This window comes from Strix uralensis, chromosome 10 (genome assembly GCF_047716275.1).
Source record: "Strix uralensis isolate ZFMK-TIS-50842 chromosome 10, bStrUra1, whole genome shotgun sequence".
Classification (NCBI taxonomy): Eukaryota; Metazoa; Chordata; class Aves; order Strigiformes; family Strigidae; genus Strix; species Strix uralensis.
Genome location: NC_133981.1, coordinates 23539094 through 23553943, shown reverse-complemented (window position 1 = coordinate 23553943; position 14850 = coordinate 23539094). Strand labels below are relative to the sequence as shown.

Below are 14850 nucleotides of genomic sequence, written 5' to 3'. Positions count from 1 at the left end.
AAGTCCTCTTCCATTTCAGAAAGGACCTTTCCGAACGTGAAGAGTTTCAGGTTTCGGTCAACACTTAGTTCAGGTTTTGAAATAGCTTTTTTGAAAGCTTTTTTGGAGTGGACCAAGTAGCTGCTTGTTAGCTAGATACAGCTCATAAGGCTAGGTGAAATAATTCATTGAAAGGTATTCAGTGAAGGTATTCAATATGTTGTCTTTCAGACAAAGCAGTGAATGGAAAGCACTTGCTTGGTAAGTAAGCCATGGTGCTCGTTTCATCATCCATAGTGACTCAAAGAATGAGTTAACTGGAATCTAGAAATGCTGTATTTTGTGGAAATGTATCCAAAGATCTTGAAAGTGCTTTTCAACTCACTAATGAGATAAGTGTTTTTCAGTGTTTCTTATAATAAGGAAATACTCCCTCCATTTAATGGAGGTGGAGTTCTTCCCCAAAAGTCAGAAAGCTCACCTGTGGCAACAGTAGGAATAGAATCCAGACTGTATTTTTTTTTTTTCATCCTATATTTGTCACCAGACCATCTGTCACCTCTGCTGTTTTGGTGTTGTTTTTTAAATTCCATTAAACATGTGTACTGTGTAGTTTTACAGTGATGACTTCATTGCTCTTCAGTGGCTTCAAACAGAAATTTGAGTTTCCACCCTTATTAAACTAACCAGAATTGAAGGCTACTTAGAAGTACCTTGCATGGGATATTTTTCAAGTTGGACTTCCAAGAGTTTCATCTTTGCACTGACACAACTGGTGTCAACCCACCAGGATCCTGTTATCTAGCAGTATTATGTCAGTATTCATCATATTATATGCCATGGTGAATCTTGACTTTGCTCAATGTGAATGTTGGTAGAAAAAATGCCTCCCTGGTAAACGTGACTTTGACCAGACTGCAAACACATGAAACATGTTTTTTTCTCACAAAAGAGGTACCTGTCAAGAAGACAGATACTTCTTGAGTACAGCTTTAGTTAAAGCTTCCCTAACGTATAGTAAGCTTGTAAGATGAAATAGATTCAAACTCATGCACCAGAGGCTTCAGTTACTTCAGAAGACATGTTCCAGCAAAATGTAGGTAGATTGCAGGACATAAACTAATGTAGGAAACTGTCTTCCTTTAGAGAACATGGCTTTGTTGATATGATGATTCTATGACTAGCATGTGGGGAAACGAGCTCTCTTAGAGAGCAGAATGGTTAACAGTTGACTTCCATCCTCCAACCTATATTCCAGATACATTGGAAACAGGGTAGGGGTAGCGAACAAGACCCCTTGCTACTGGGTAAACACAAACTCCAATTTTGCAGCCGTAGAGAAACAAACGCACAGCATTACCTGAGGAAAGCCTGTTAAGCCCATAATCCACTTGAAGCTGCAGGTATAAGTGTATGGCCCCTGTCTACAGTGAGAGCCAGAGATCGTGCTAATTGTTCCGTGAGACTTACGATCCAAGTCCTAGTCCCTATGGAGCTGCTTGTTTCAGTATAAGTGTTTGCTGGAGATGTGATTTTAACCAAACTAATATTAATATATGCTCTACTGTTAGCACAGATATGATAGCTTAAAAACGTTCTAATAGTGTTAGCTTTGCAAAATAAATGATAAACTGTCATAAATACATTAATATTCATAACTGCTTTCAATATGACTTTACTGGTTTTACTGTGAAAGCACACATAAAGCCAACAGATCATGTGCGTACTGAAGCTGGCAACCTTTAAAATGTGGTCCTCTCTCAACTTTGTCCAGTCATTTACCCATTCATGGCAAATTTCTTTCCTCTCTGTTGTCACATCTCATTGAAATTTCTAACAGTTACTGCGAGTATTCTGCTTATAGAATTTTTTCATCATCATTTATTAAGTGCATCATAGCTTCTTCATATAGGTTGAAGTATGTTCTGGTTTGTTAAACTGTTACTTCTATAAACATAAGCTTCTTGGGTCTTCCACATCACTTGTTCCACAATAATCTAGAGAGCTTTTGCAGTCTACACCTACTGTAAAAACTGGAGGGATCATTATAGACAACATGTGCAGTCTTCTGATATCTCTTGAAAGCTGACAACAAGCTTCAAACAAACTTTTATCAGTCACAGAAATTAACTGCAGATATCTTGAAGAATGAGTAAAATTTGGATATCTGGTCCCAGGCAGACATCTAAATTTTCTTAAAAATGGAAATGGCTGGGAATAGATGCTGCTGTTGTTTCTCTGTGGGTTTACAAACATTGGTTAACAATTTTTTATTAACTTTTTGGTCCACCTTTCAGTATACTCAAGTTCTTAGAATCCACTTATATTCCACCTTCTTATATATCGGAGATGGAGAAAGTTGCCAAGCAAGGAGATACCATTTTGGTGTCCGGAATGAAAACAGGGAGTTCTAAATTAAAAGCAAGAATACAAGAAAGCGTGTATAAGGTAAGGAACTTGCATTCATCTTTGGTTTTTTTTATTATTTAGTTTCACAGTCCAATGTTACAGGAGTACTGCAAGTTGGCCCTGCTGCATTGTTCCCATTGTGGATGTCAGTGCTGCATCTCTGCCGTACTGGATTGACTCTGTAGCCCATACCACAAAAGATGACAGTGCTGCTTTCATCACCCTGAAGGGGTTGGGGCTCGCTGCAGTTACCTAACCTAGGACAGTGCATGTGCCAGAGAGCATTTCTAAACCTAACTCTGACAAAAGGCCCTGTGGCAGAGGAATACACTTCAAATACTTCTGTACAATTTTATTATTCCTGATACTCATATTTTTTGTATATATATAACGAGAATCATGCTGGATAGGGCATTGGCCGTTTATCTCTTTTTAACAATAACCAACTAGAACACTTTGGGGCTCTCTTTTCAGTAAATAAATAGCTAGAACAAGGATTGCTGTATTGGATATACCTTTATTTCCCGTTGTGCTTGAAATGAGTGTCATACGAATACTTCGTTAGTACCTAATTCTACCTCATTAGATTCTGGTCTCCAAGGAAGGGCTTTGGGATTGGGCTGTCAATGCTACAAGGGTGTTAAACAGCAGTACTGGCGGTCTGCCCAGCTGTTACATAGATCCGTGCTGTTTCTTTCTTTGTAACTTGTGGTGACTGAGTTTTTCATTTAACTCTGGTAACAGTTTTTTATCTTAATAGAATTTATAAACACGTGAGAGATTTTATAGTATATTGCTTACAGAAACACTTGGCATTGTGCTAGTATCAACTTAGTACTGCACCTTGAAAAAACCTATAAATTTTTTTTCCTGAAGTTCATCTCATATTTGCAGTCTGGTTTTACAGATTTGTGTTACTATATGTTGTATTTAATGTTTTTGCTTAAAGCAGAATTGCCTTGGACTATCTAACCCATACCTGTAAGAAATGTTGAATGAAAATATTATCTAAATGTATGTAATACTAGTAACATGGCACAAAAAGTAGTGCATGTTAAGAATTGTGGGTTTGTTACAGTTCTGTCTAATTGTGATGGATATATTTATGTGATACCAGTCTGACTTTTTTTTTCTTGAATGCTTGTAGCTTGGTTAATTTTCTGGTTTAATTTTTTTTTCTCTGAATTAATTTTGAGCTGAAACTGTAGGTGAAATTGAAATAATATTGTTCCATTTACAGGGGTTTTTATGGCTTTCTGGTTAGTAGTTCCTTTAAGTTTTTCACTGCTGCCAGACTGCATATTTTCAGTGAGTGTTCCTCAGACAACTGTAATAAAATTTATACAATTATCTGTTGTATTCCTAATTTAATAGACCAACGAGTTTGACACAGATTCCTTAGTGAAGTTATAATGGATATGTTGTGTGGAGGCACCATGTTTTACAGTAGGGAAAATAAATTTCTATATGTCTGAATAGTCACTGTGCATCTGTCTCCAGTTTTTCTGTCCAGAAAACTGAACCAAAATGATGTCCATACAGACTTGTATTTTTTTTTTTCTTCAGCCTTACACAGTAATCACAGGGCAGATGTCTATAACATTCATTGCCCCTTGCGTTTCCCTGTTGTGACAAAATTTGAGATGATAATAAAAAGTCAATACAGCAAGTAATATTTTTCACTTATAGATTATAAGTTATTGCTGCATGGTCTGTTTCAAACAAATGAGCTGCTTTAAATGTGGTTGTTTTTGTTTTTTTTCCCCTCAATCAATAGCATGTACACCCTGCTGAAGTCAGGTTGCTTATTTTGGAAAACATCCTTTTAAATCCAGCATATGACATTTATCTTCTGGTAGGAACATCAGTTCAGTACAGAGTTCAGAAAATAAGGCAAGGGAAGATTACAGGTTTGTCCTTTTTTTTTTTTTTTTAAACGTTTTATGCAAATTTTTAACTACAAAGAAATTTTAAATTTTGTTCAAACTACTTTGTTTAATACTGTTCTCCTAAACCACATGATGATACAGCTGTTTAGTTTTTTCTGTCAAAGAAATTGTGTCTATAAAGGATATACTCTTGCAGATTTGTCAAGCGCATGAAGGTAAGGGTAACACAGAATAGGAGCTAACACTACAGTTTAGATGTACTCATTTATTTCACATTGACTAAGAAGCTGTGTCTGATTTTCTCAGTTAAATCAAATTTAGATTAGTAACATTTCTAACAGAAAATACTTAATTGACAAATGAAATGCTGGGCTCACCACATCAGCTAGTAGTGCAGAATGGAGTTTCAGAAGTCATCAGTAACTCTTAGAAGGTAATTTGACCGCTTTTGAAGCTGGGAATTAATTGGATGTTAGGTCTAAACAGTGGGATGATATTCGTTGGAAATTGCAGCTTCAAAGAAATTAAAGTTAGGCGAGAATCTCATTTTGTGTGTGTGTGTGCTGATATAATCACAGAAATGCTATTTCTACAAGACATTAAAAATACTAATTTAATGTGTGCACCAGGCATCAGTAAAAATTAATCAGCGATAATTACCAGCATCCAAACACTTGACACACTTGCTTTTATTGTTTCATATGTTGTCTTGGTTTTTGTACAGAATTAACGATGCCATCTGATCAGTATGAACTGCAGCTCCAGAACAACGTACTCGGTCCTGAGGGAGATCCATCCTGGCCGGTTGCCAAGCTGGACCAGGCAACGTCGGTTGTAACTGCATTGCAGCAGGGACAAACGAACCTCATACTTGGGCACAAGAGTATCCTTCCTAGGTGATGCTTTTCCATCCAGATGTTTGTGGCAGGAGACAAAGTTTCCACCCCTTGCAGCATAAAAAGATAAAATTACTCACATATGTAGCAGTAGTCTTGAAAATCAGGAGCACCTGGTGGAGTCATAGAAAGCAGCACGGCTGTGAATTCAGTCTCAACAGAGCTGCCTGATGCCTTGAAATGTTCTAAGGAATTAGGTTGGCAGAAGATCAGTTAAATCATGTCTGTTCCCCTCAGTCAATGTGGGAATGTGACGGGGGCTTTATTTAACTTTTATATTTAGAGCATTATATTCTTTAGTGGAATCTCTCTAAAATGCTCGCTGTCTTTCAGGGTAGTGGGGATAACATCTATTTTCACTGTACAATTAGCTTTAAATATCCAAAGAGGCACAAGGAGCCCCAGGAACAAGCTGATCTTTACTTGACTTTTGTCAAAACTTTTCTGTTCCTTTACTGAGACTTCAGGTATTCGCATGCAAGGGGTTTCCAGACTACCAAACAGCACTATCTATGTGGTAAATCCTGGATATTTAGGTTGGTACTGGCTGCAGTTGTCCTGATTGTTTAATGTAATTTCTTGCCTTGTTTTTGTGTTTTTCTGTGTGTATATACACGCTTCCATTTCTTGTATTACTTTTCATAGAAAAGTAATTTTTTTTCGTAAAAGTAGGTCAATGTGAAATAGATTTAATAGTGAATATTTATTTTCTTTCATCTCTGTATTCAGCAGCTTAAAACAATGAATGTGCATCTTCAGAGTGTGGGCACCAGAAGCAAAATGCTTATATCCATTACGTAAAGAGGCTGTTGGTTTGTGCTGTTCAATATTTCCTGTTTTGTAGGATTTACAGTTCATCCAGGTGACAGATGGGTCCTAGAAACAGGCAGATTTTATGAAATTACAATTGAAGTGTATGATAAATCAAGCAATAAGGTGTATTTATCTGATGTAAGTTGAAATATGATATACTTCTGAGTGTCCGTCTCCTAAATCCTGGCTTCCTTTGAAATTAGTTGAGCAGTTTCTTATTTACATTGTGTTAGGACATTTCAAAGCCTGTTGTTTCTCGCCTTTTCCTTTTTTCCCTTTGTTTTGTTGTGTTGTTTTTGTGTTTGGTTTTTGCGTTTTTTTGGGGTTTTTTTGGTTTTTTTTTTTAAACAAAGCACTCTGGGTGTTTCATGTGAAAATGTCCATTAGAGTCTAAGTGCTGTAGAAAAAACTGGAAGAAGTTGGACAATGCACCTCAAACATGTAGCATAGGCATTGCAGTGGAAATTGCAAACCAGTGTAACTACTGGAGAGCAGTACTAATACGGTATTTCATCTCAGCAATCCCCCCAGATAAAATATTGTCAGGTCTAGAAGCAATCTTTCCTATTAACGAATGAGGTGTAAGGTAGGCTTAACACTCCTGGGGAGCTACCTGTTTTCTTTCAGTTCATTATGGGTAAAGCTTAGCTGATCAGCTAGCATTAAAACACTTCACTGTTTGGTAGTTAAATAAGATAAATTCTAGGTACTAGGTACCAAATATACATTGCTCTTAAGAAGAAGAAAGAAAATATTTAAATAATTCATTTGCAAGCAGAAAAATTTTATTAAATAATGCTTTTCAGAATATTGGGTTTCTGCGAGTGTTATTTGCACTTACTTGCTTCCTGAAATACAGATCTGAGTTTCAGCTAGATCTCAGAAGAAATGTGCTATTGGGGCAATATGTTTGCATGTTCTTCCCCTTTTGTGTTTAAGAATGAGAAAATTAAGATGTTATTGTAAAATACGAATTATTCAGTGGTATAAATATTGGTACTTTTCATGTTAAATTACATGTCACTGATAATTTTAAAAAGTAAATATTTTCTGTGGAGTTAATGCTGTGTCTAAAAGATATAATCTTGCTGAAAGATTGAAACTTACATAAGGAAAAGTTCTTTATCAGTTTCAGACAAGTTTCTTCGAACTGTTTTTAAACAATTTTCTCATTGATTTGTTGCTAATGTGTGTATGGCTGTCTGTACAGTATTAATGTCAGTTACCTGTGGCAATATCTATTTAATATTCTGATTTTAGAATATCAGAATTAATACAAAGCTGTCCAAAGAATACTTTGAGGTGCTGAAGTCATCTCTGAATGGATCATATCATTATGTGAAAGCAATAAAGAAGGGTCAGACCATTATTGATGCTGCACTGACATCAGTAGTAGATCAGGTATGTTTTTATAACTCTTCTGCTTTACTGGTAGGCCTAAAGATGATTTACTTGTGCAGTAGTGACTTAAGAGTAGCATACTAAAAAGAAACCTGAGAATTAAATGGGTCTAAGCTGTCTTTGTTTAAACAGATTAAGAACCAAATTCTAAAATCCTTACTTCACGAAAACTGTCAATTAAGTCAACAGAGGATTTGCTTGAATAAAGACTGTGGGATTTTGCTACCAAGTGTGTGGCAAACACCTGTTAAACTAGTGGTGCACAGCACTGATTTTTTTTTTTTTTTCATGGTAGATACTTATGTGGGCACATATTGTTTCCTTGTGCTGGTGCAAAGGTCCTCTCACATTCTCTGAGTGAATTTTACAATTTATTGTGGTAGGATCATCAGTGTCATACCCTGGTCTTGTTCTGCATTCAGTTACATTTGGAAAGTTTTCTGTCATTTGGTAAGTGATGTTAAATGCTGGAATGAAAATCTGCCAAATGTATCAGCCTGCAAAATTCTTCAAATTAATATTCATTAACTTTCTGCTAGTTGGGCAGGCTGCTGAATGTATGGCTAACTAGGGCATGTGGTGTGAAAGTGATTTGCTTTTGCTTGAACCTTGGAAAAATTCAACACTTCAATCCATTTGCTGTGAAATCGTTTTCGTGATTCTTTGAGTAGGATGTAGTAGATCCTTATGTATGATAAGCCACGCTTAATCTCTGTGTCAGAGGTGTGCTCTGGAATGAAATGAGATTTACAGAGACCTGTTAAAGTTTTCCTTCAGAACTCCAGTTAGAAATACTATGTTGTGCCAGAGCGTTATGGCATTACAATTACAGCAAAGTTGTCAAGGCCAGTATTTTGGGATGGGTTGAGGAATGAGTCTTTTAGGCTGAGTTTTGTCTTCATCTGCTGCAGAGTAGAATGAGCAAAGAGTAAATGCAGGTGTGGAGTTACCAAATTAATTCTCCAGATGAGGTCTCAGAAACTAGGAGTAGTGAAAGAGTGTATTTCTTATTGCTGTTTGCCTTTTAAATGAATGTGGGCACCTGTACCTCCATAGTAATATTACTCATTTAATACAATAGCACACTTTGCTGCCATGAGCTGACTATTTGCTCACAAGTAACGCTGTTCATAGGTGACCCTAAATAGTAGCTTTCCTTTCTGAGATGTTTTCAACAGCTTGTCTATGTGTAAGGACTAAACATTATTCCTAGGAAGTACTGTGGTGTCATTTATAATACTGTGCTGTTACTTTTTGTAGGATGGAGGTGTTCATACATTACCAGTTCCAGTGCGAAACCAGCAAGATGTTGAAATATATGTTCCCATAGTTCTTTCACCCAGCATTTTGACGTTTCCTTGGCAGCCAAAAGCAGGAGTCTACCAGTACACCATACAGGTATGCCAAAGAAGTATCTAAGTGCAGGAAGTATTGCCCAAGCAGGCGCAGTAAGGCCTGTCGCCACTTACACAGGGTTGATTTTGGATCAGGCACAGTGGTATCCAAAACTTTATTTGGAGGCATTTGGTTGGATATTAGTTGCAGGAATTAATGTGTAGTTTAAAAAACCACACAAAAACCCCACAAACATAAAAACCCCACTGACTTTTAGCTCTTGTCTTTCATTCGCTTTCTCTCTCCCTCACTTATGTACCACACATGTATGCACAGAGTGGTTTGAAATTACAGAAAACATCCTAGGTTCAAAGCTTAATAGTAATAACTTGAGGCTGTGATTTACTGTAAAGGGATGGAAATATGGGAGTATGAATTGGAGTGTGAAGTGACTGCAAAAAGGGCGTGACAAGATCGATGAGCAGCGCCCTGACAGCCTCTGACATCAGTGTCCTTCACTCCCCGCACAGCTCATGCTTATGGTACAAAGTAATGGGGAGGCAAAGGCCACAGTTTCTCTTACAGTATGCCCTTCTAAAGGCACTTTTTTCTTACATAAGATTTTATGTGTGTCTTTGCTCCCATGCTGCCGATCCTTCCATGCACTTCATGAAACAACTGGCTTGTCTTGCAGTATCCAGAGTATAGTCTAACTGGAGAAAAGAACATTGTGCTTCCCCAGCCCATACTCTCACTCAAGTACAATGATACCCAGATCCTGCAATCAGGTGTTTCATGCACAGTTCCTACCTCTTCCTTTTAGCATGAATTTGTGCTGAGTCTTGGGTCTGTCTTCAGGTAAAGAGTATACAGAAAGAGGCAGTGGAACACACCGTGTCTGAAGTAAACAAATCAATCTCATAGGGATAAAATTGCATTCTTTAGTGTAAATCTGAAATGAATGTCATTGAGTTTAGCTCTGTCATCTGTATTTTTAATTTCTGTGGGATTAGTTTGGTTTAGTTCATGCTATACCCAACCACACCAGCAGAGTGTGGTAAAAATTCTTAGTACAAATATGCATTTTCAGTACTTCATCATAACTTCTGCTAGTTTTCTCAGTAAGGGAAAGTAAATGTGATTTTCTGTTTCCCACCTCTTTTACAGTTCTATTCTTGTCTCACCTTATCTTGCATATATCATCAGATATCTCACTAGAGAACATTCCTTCGTGTTCCTCCAATAGTCTGCATCAGTATTCTTAGTTTACTGTGATTTTTTTCATTAAAAACAAGAAACCTTTTTTCTCCCAGCATTTAAATTAGCTTGCATTTACTGAAACTGAGAGCATTTTCCCAATCTGTCTATTCAACAATACTAGTGGTTGTTTACAGTAGCACACAGCTTGACTGTTGTTCCTGCCTGTAGATTAATGTTTGCCTCCTACTTGATAGTTTTGAGTCAGGCTATTTTAAATTGGTGAATAGACTTTTTCTGAAAATAAGTTGAAAGGGATTTTTGCATCTAGCCAAATTCTGTTTATAGCTAAAGTAACTCCTTCCAGATGGTATCAGAATGACTTCTGGGTTTTACTTTGTCAGCTGTCTGGTTTTTTGTTGGTTGCTTTGTTCATATTTGTGCTAATAAGATGGCTTCTGTTGCAAGTAAAAAAGGAAAAAAAAAAAAAAAAAAAAGATGTTTCCTTCCTTCCTTCCTTCCGTGCATTAGGGAAGTGAAGTGCCATCTTTGTGAAGTTAAGGATGTGGAGGTAATTTTTTTTTTTCTTCTCTAGTGAGGGCATTACTGTCACTGATGATGGTTTGTGGAGTGGAGTTCAGCTAACAGGCTGTGGGTAATGGTTAGACTGAAATAGAAACTGATTTACCCTTTCTCTCCTCAGTGCAAACTGACTGCTAGAGGGAAGAATGTCGTAATGCATCTGGTTTGCATGGCAACAAGATATGACTCCATTGAATTATTAAGAATTGGGGATTTCTATGTTTTCTGCTCCTTTCCCTGTTTTAATTGAAAGTATCTTTACAAAACATTCTGAACTTTTACATTCTTTAAATGTTTCTTGCCACATCCCATGCGTCTCTGTCACACACTGTTACCTATTTATCCATTGTCTTTGTCCAGTGCTTTTTTTAACTTGCTTTAAAAATACATTATTCTTAGTACACCTTTTTGCACAATATTTGTCTCATCAGACACTTCCTATAGCTCACAATAATGATGTTTAAAACCTATACATTTTACAGCATTGTAATGATTATGTTTCTTCAGTAACTACTATTACACATCTAAGAGGACAATACTCTGCTCGTGCTGGCAAAACATTTTTGGCCTTTCACTTTATGAAACATGCACCTGCAGCAGATATTACCCTGACCTGACTGCCAAGTGGTCGTACAGTGGGTATAATAATTTGTCTCTATTAATATGGACCGTAATATCACGTAACTAGTTCTTACCCTTCTGTAGAATAATTCCACTCACGTAAAGCTCTTCTAATCATGAAACAACCCCTCAAGAACTGGGAGCTCTAAGAAAAGGGTGGGTTTTTCTTTTCTGTTGGTTTGGGGTTTTTTATGGGAATCTGCATCATAAAGCTGAGCTTATAGGTTTGAGAGTTACTGACTCCTTCCTTGAAAAGCCATTGTGGGAGCGTGGCCTCTATGTTTCACAGCCCCTCGCAGTGCTTGTGGCAAGAGTGGGCAGTTTCCATGTGTGCCTGTCGCACATTCCATGACTGATCAGTTGCTGGAGCAGCGCATTTGTTGAATGGCTGTGGGTAGACATGCTGATTTTCATCATAAAAATAAAGAAGTAATGCCAATAAGAGAGAGACTTTTTTTTTCTTTTTTCCCCCCCTCTTACCTCGTTCCCTCCCTGCCTCTCACCTTCTTTTCTCTTCTCTTAAGATCCCTTAACAATTCCCATTGAAAGAAGCTGGTAGGTACAGAGTGTCAGGTTAGCAGCTCTGAGACCCAAAATCAGCACTTTGTCTGTCAGCAACAGGGAAACGGTGGAAGTTTTCAGAAGTACGATTGTCCCACATGGCAGACCTCTGGTGTGCTGCTGTGTGAAATGCTCTGCTGACTCTAAGCACTATCAACCACTGGGAGTTGTGAGCATCAGACTTCTGCACTGGGAGGAAGATATCTGGGTTAGCAGCACTGGTGAGCACATAGGGTGTGTTCATGAAGAAAACTGAAATTAAAATGAATGAAGGGTAGTAATCTCATCTCTTACTTCACCTTGCTTATTTGAAAGTTCTGAGGTGTTATTTTATTTGTATTTCCTCAAAAATAGCATTGTTGCTCAGCATCTCCCTGGTTTTCCTGCAAGATATTCAAAGGCTTCACAGCTAAGAAACGTGAGAACCATATACTTTTTAAAATATTTGAAAGATTTTTCTCTCTGTATTCTAGGTTCATGGTGGAAGTGGAAATTTCAGCTGGACCTATTCTAACCAGGCAGTTGCTACAGTGACAGTCAAAGGAGTAATGACAACTGGAAGTGATATTGGTGTCAGTGTTATTCAGGCAATTGATGTTCAGAATCCATTGCATTATGGAGAAATGAAGGTAAAACTCTTATTTTCCCTCATCACTCTGGAACACAGCTTTTGGAAACAGTGAAGAAGCTGAGAATGCTGTAGGCATTCCTGAGTTTCAGTCTGTGAATCTGGGGATTCAAGCTCTCTCCACTGCATTAACTTTGGTCCCATTTTTGCCCCTTTTTGATTTCCTTGGCAAGTCTTTTTCCTTGTTGAAAGTTTTGAGTGCAAGAAGGAAATACAGGTCTAGCCATCGAAGCAGACAAGCCAAACTAAAAATGCATTCTGCAGGGTAAGAGGGTGGGTGTTTTCCCTCAATATAAAAGGATGACAGATATCATCGAGATGTGCAAGGAAATTCCTGCCTGGAGAAGTGACTGAAATGGATACAGTGCTACACAATGAATCTAGATACCAAAGCTGGCCAAGAAAAAATAATCTTGCAGGAAAATAAGAAGAAAATGGGAATGAAAAATATATATCCCAAGAGGTTGAGTCTCTGTGCAAATCATACCCTGTTCTTAGGATTTGGTCAGGGTGATCAGTGTGGTATGGAGTGAAGTAAAATACAGGAATTGTATGTGTGATGTCCTCACAGGGAAGAGTATGCAAAGATAGGTGAAGAAGCTGCTCTGGTTAACACTGTAAATCTACAGTCTTAAATATTTTTCTCTAGAATGTTACTGATTTAGAAATACCTCTTCTGTCCTTTGGACACAAATAATTTTCCTTAATGACTCTCTGTCAAGCTGTTAAGAACTCCCAGACCTGTAACATGATAGAATAGAAACTACTGTGGTGTATATTTGCTACTGTGAAGTAGTGCTACTCTGCTACCTTCACAAGTTGAGGTATTGTAATTTAATGCTTTAACTCGGTGTCTTTTGCAAAGAGCTAAGCATTGGAATGGAAACCTGACAGAGAAGAAGAAACTTGCTCATGACCTCAGAAAAACTAAGAGATATAGTGTACTGAGCACGTGTGAGCAATCTGGGATCCAGAGGCTGTGTTTGTCTAACTGTGTGGTCATAAATGAAATAGGTTTGTTTATGCCAAGTGGATGCTACTGAGGCTGGCAAACAACCTCCATCTGGCTAAGCTTTATAAAGGTGATGGTCTTTGTTTCTGAGGGCACATAGAGGTTCATTTAGGAAGCACGTCCTGCAAGCCTGGGGGCAGTGCACCTTCCTTACAGGGTACATGCCTGTAATTTAGCAACTGGTGGGGAACAAGCTGGTTGCATCAAATATACATACATTAGCTGTACAAAATACCTCATAATTTCTAAGTATTCCCATGTGCAGCACTGCTGTAATTGTTGCAGTGCACTTCTGTTGCACCAAAGTCCCTTTTGACAAAAGTGTTAAAAAATGTGTTTGGTCAAGACTGCCAAGTCTGTCCCATAGTGAAGAGAGAGCTATGTAAGCAGGTATCTTTCCTTTTTTTTTTTTTTAGTATGTGTGTTTTGGGAAAGATATTTCTAACTAAAATTTACTTGAAACAGCTGCGCCTACTAATGCTGGGTTTTTGAGGGGCAAATTAGCTTGGATTTTGTGCTCACATTATTTGTGTCAATTCTACAAAATGGATTTGAGAGGTACTATAAACTTCATGCTTAAAATAAAGACTTAAATGGTTAAAATAATGACACAAATTAAAATGTGTGCAGAATTTAGTTTACAGACTTGCCCTGAAATTATTCTCTGGACAAAACAGGATGCTGCTTTTTAGCAGTGCAACAGTTATCAGCAGGAGATACAGGAATGAAGATTTTTCAGTTAAAACTTCTTATTCTCAAGGATAAATCAAAGCCTGAAGACAGAAAAAATACTTCTCCCGGTGTGAGCTTCCAGAGCAGTGTATTGCACAATCTGAATAGGTTATTTTTGAATGCCTTTGTTCTTGTGTTAGGAATTGCATTCTTCGTAGAATTAACTCTGAAGAGTTCTATTTATTGACCTCAGCGAGCAAGTTTTAGGAATAGTTAACTATGTTCCACAAGGATTACAGTTTTAACTCTACCGTAGTGGTTGAATATTCTATCCTGAAACCATTTGCAGGTTGTTAGGAAATTAAGATATTGCAAATAAAAAGCTTTGATCATAGCAGTTGTTATGAAATATGCAGTCAGTCTGTGGTGGATTCTTTAACATTAATGGAAAAAGTAGCAAATCAGAATTACAAATAATACAGTTAAGTCTTGTTCATCAATATACCAGCTATAATAGCATGGCAGATCTATTTCTGCTGCTCTTATTTCTGAAAGTAATCCTTTTTATTTCAAAAGTATCTCTCACGTAAAGATTACTTGTTGAAGCAGAAGGTTGTTAGATTAAGCAGTAGATACTTGTTCACTTATTTTAGGTTTCTGACATATTACTGTGAGGAAATGCTGAGCCCTGGACACCTTTAAAAATGTTTTGCCAACAGAAATGCAAGAAAGAAGAAAAAAAAAAACAACAAAAAACCAAAACAAAACCATTGAGGAAATGTTTTGGTCACTAGTTCCCTTAACTTCTGCATACCTGCTGCTGTGAGTGATGGAGGCTGGGGAGCCTTGCTAGTT

General features: G+C 37.5%; 1 protein-coding gene across 3 annotated transcripts in view; it reads left to right on the top strand.

The window, feature by feature from the left end:
- NUP210 (nucleoporin 210) overlaps positions 1 to 14850 on the top strand; it is a 67852-nt gene that overhangs the window by 15724 nt on the left and 37278 nt on the right. For 2 of the 3 annotated variants that reach the window (XM_074879794.1, XM_074879796.1), the window contains exons 5-12: positions 2277 to 2427; positions 4166 to 4298; positions 5002 to 5160; positions 5641 to 5709; positions 6018 to 6124; positions 7247 to 7387; positions 8648 to 8785; positions 12157 to 12312. In XM_074879794.1, coding sequence (XP_074735895.1) covers positions 2277 to 2427; positions 4166 to 4298; positions 5002 to 5160; positions 5641 to 5709; positions 6018 to 6124; positions 7247 to 7387; positions 8648 to 8785; positions 12157 to 12312 — 1054 coding nt within the window. Of the gene's footprint in view, positions 1 to 2276; positions 2428 to 4165; positions 4299 to 5001; positions 5161 to 5640; positions 5710 to 6017; positions 6125 to 7246; positions 7388 to 8647; positions 8786 to 12156; positions 12313 to 14850 lie in introns of those variants that run through there. The other variant, XM_074879795.1, reaches the window with a different exon arrangement.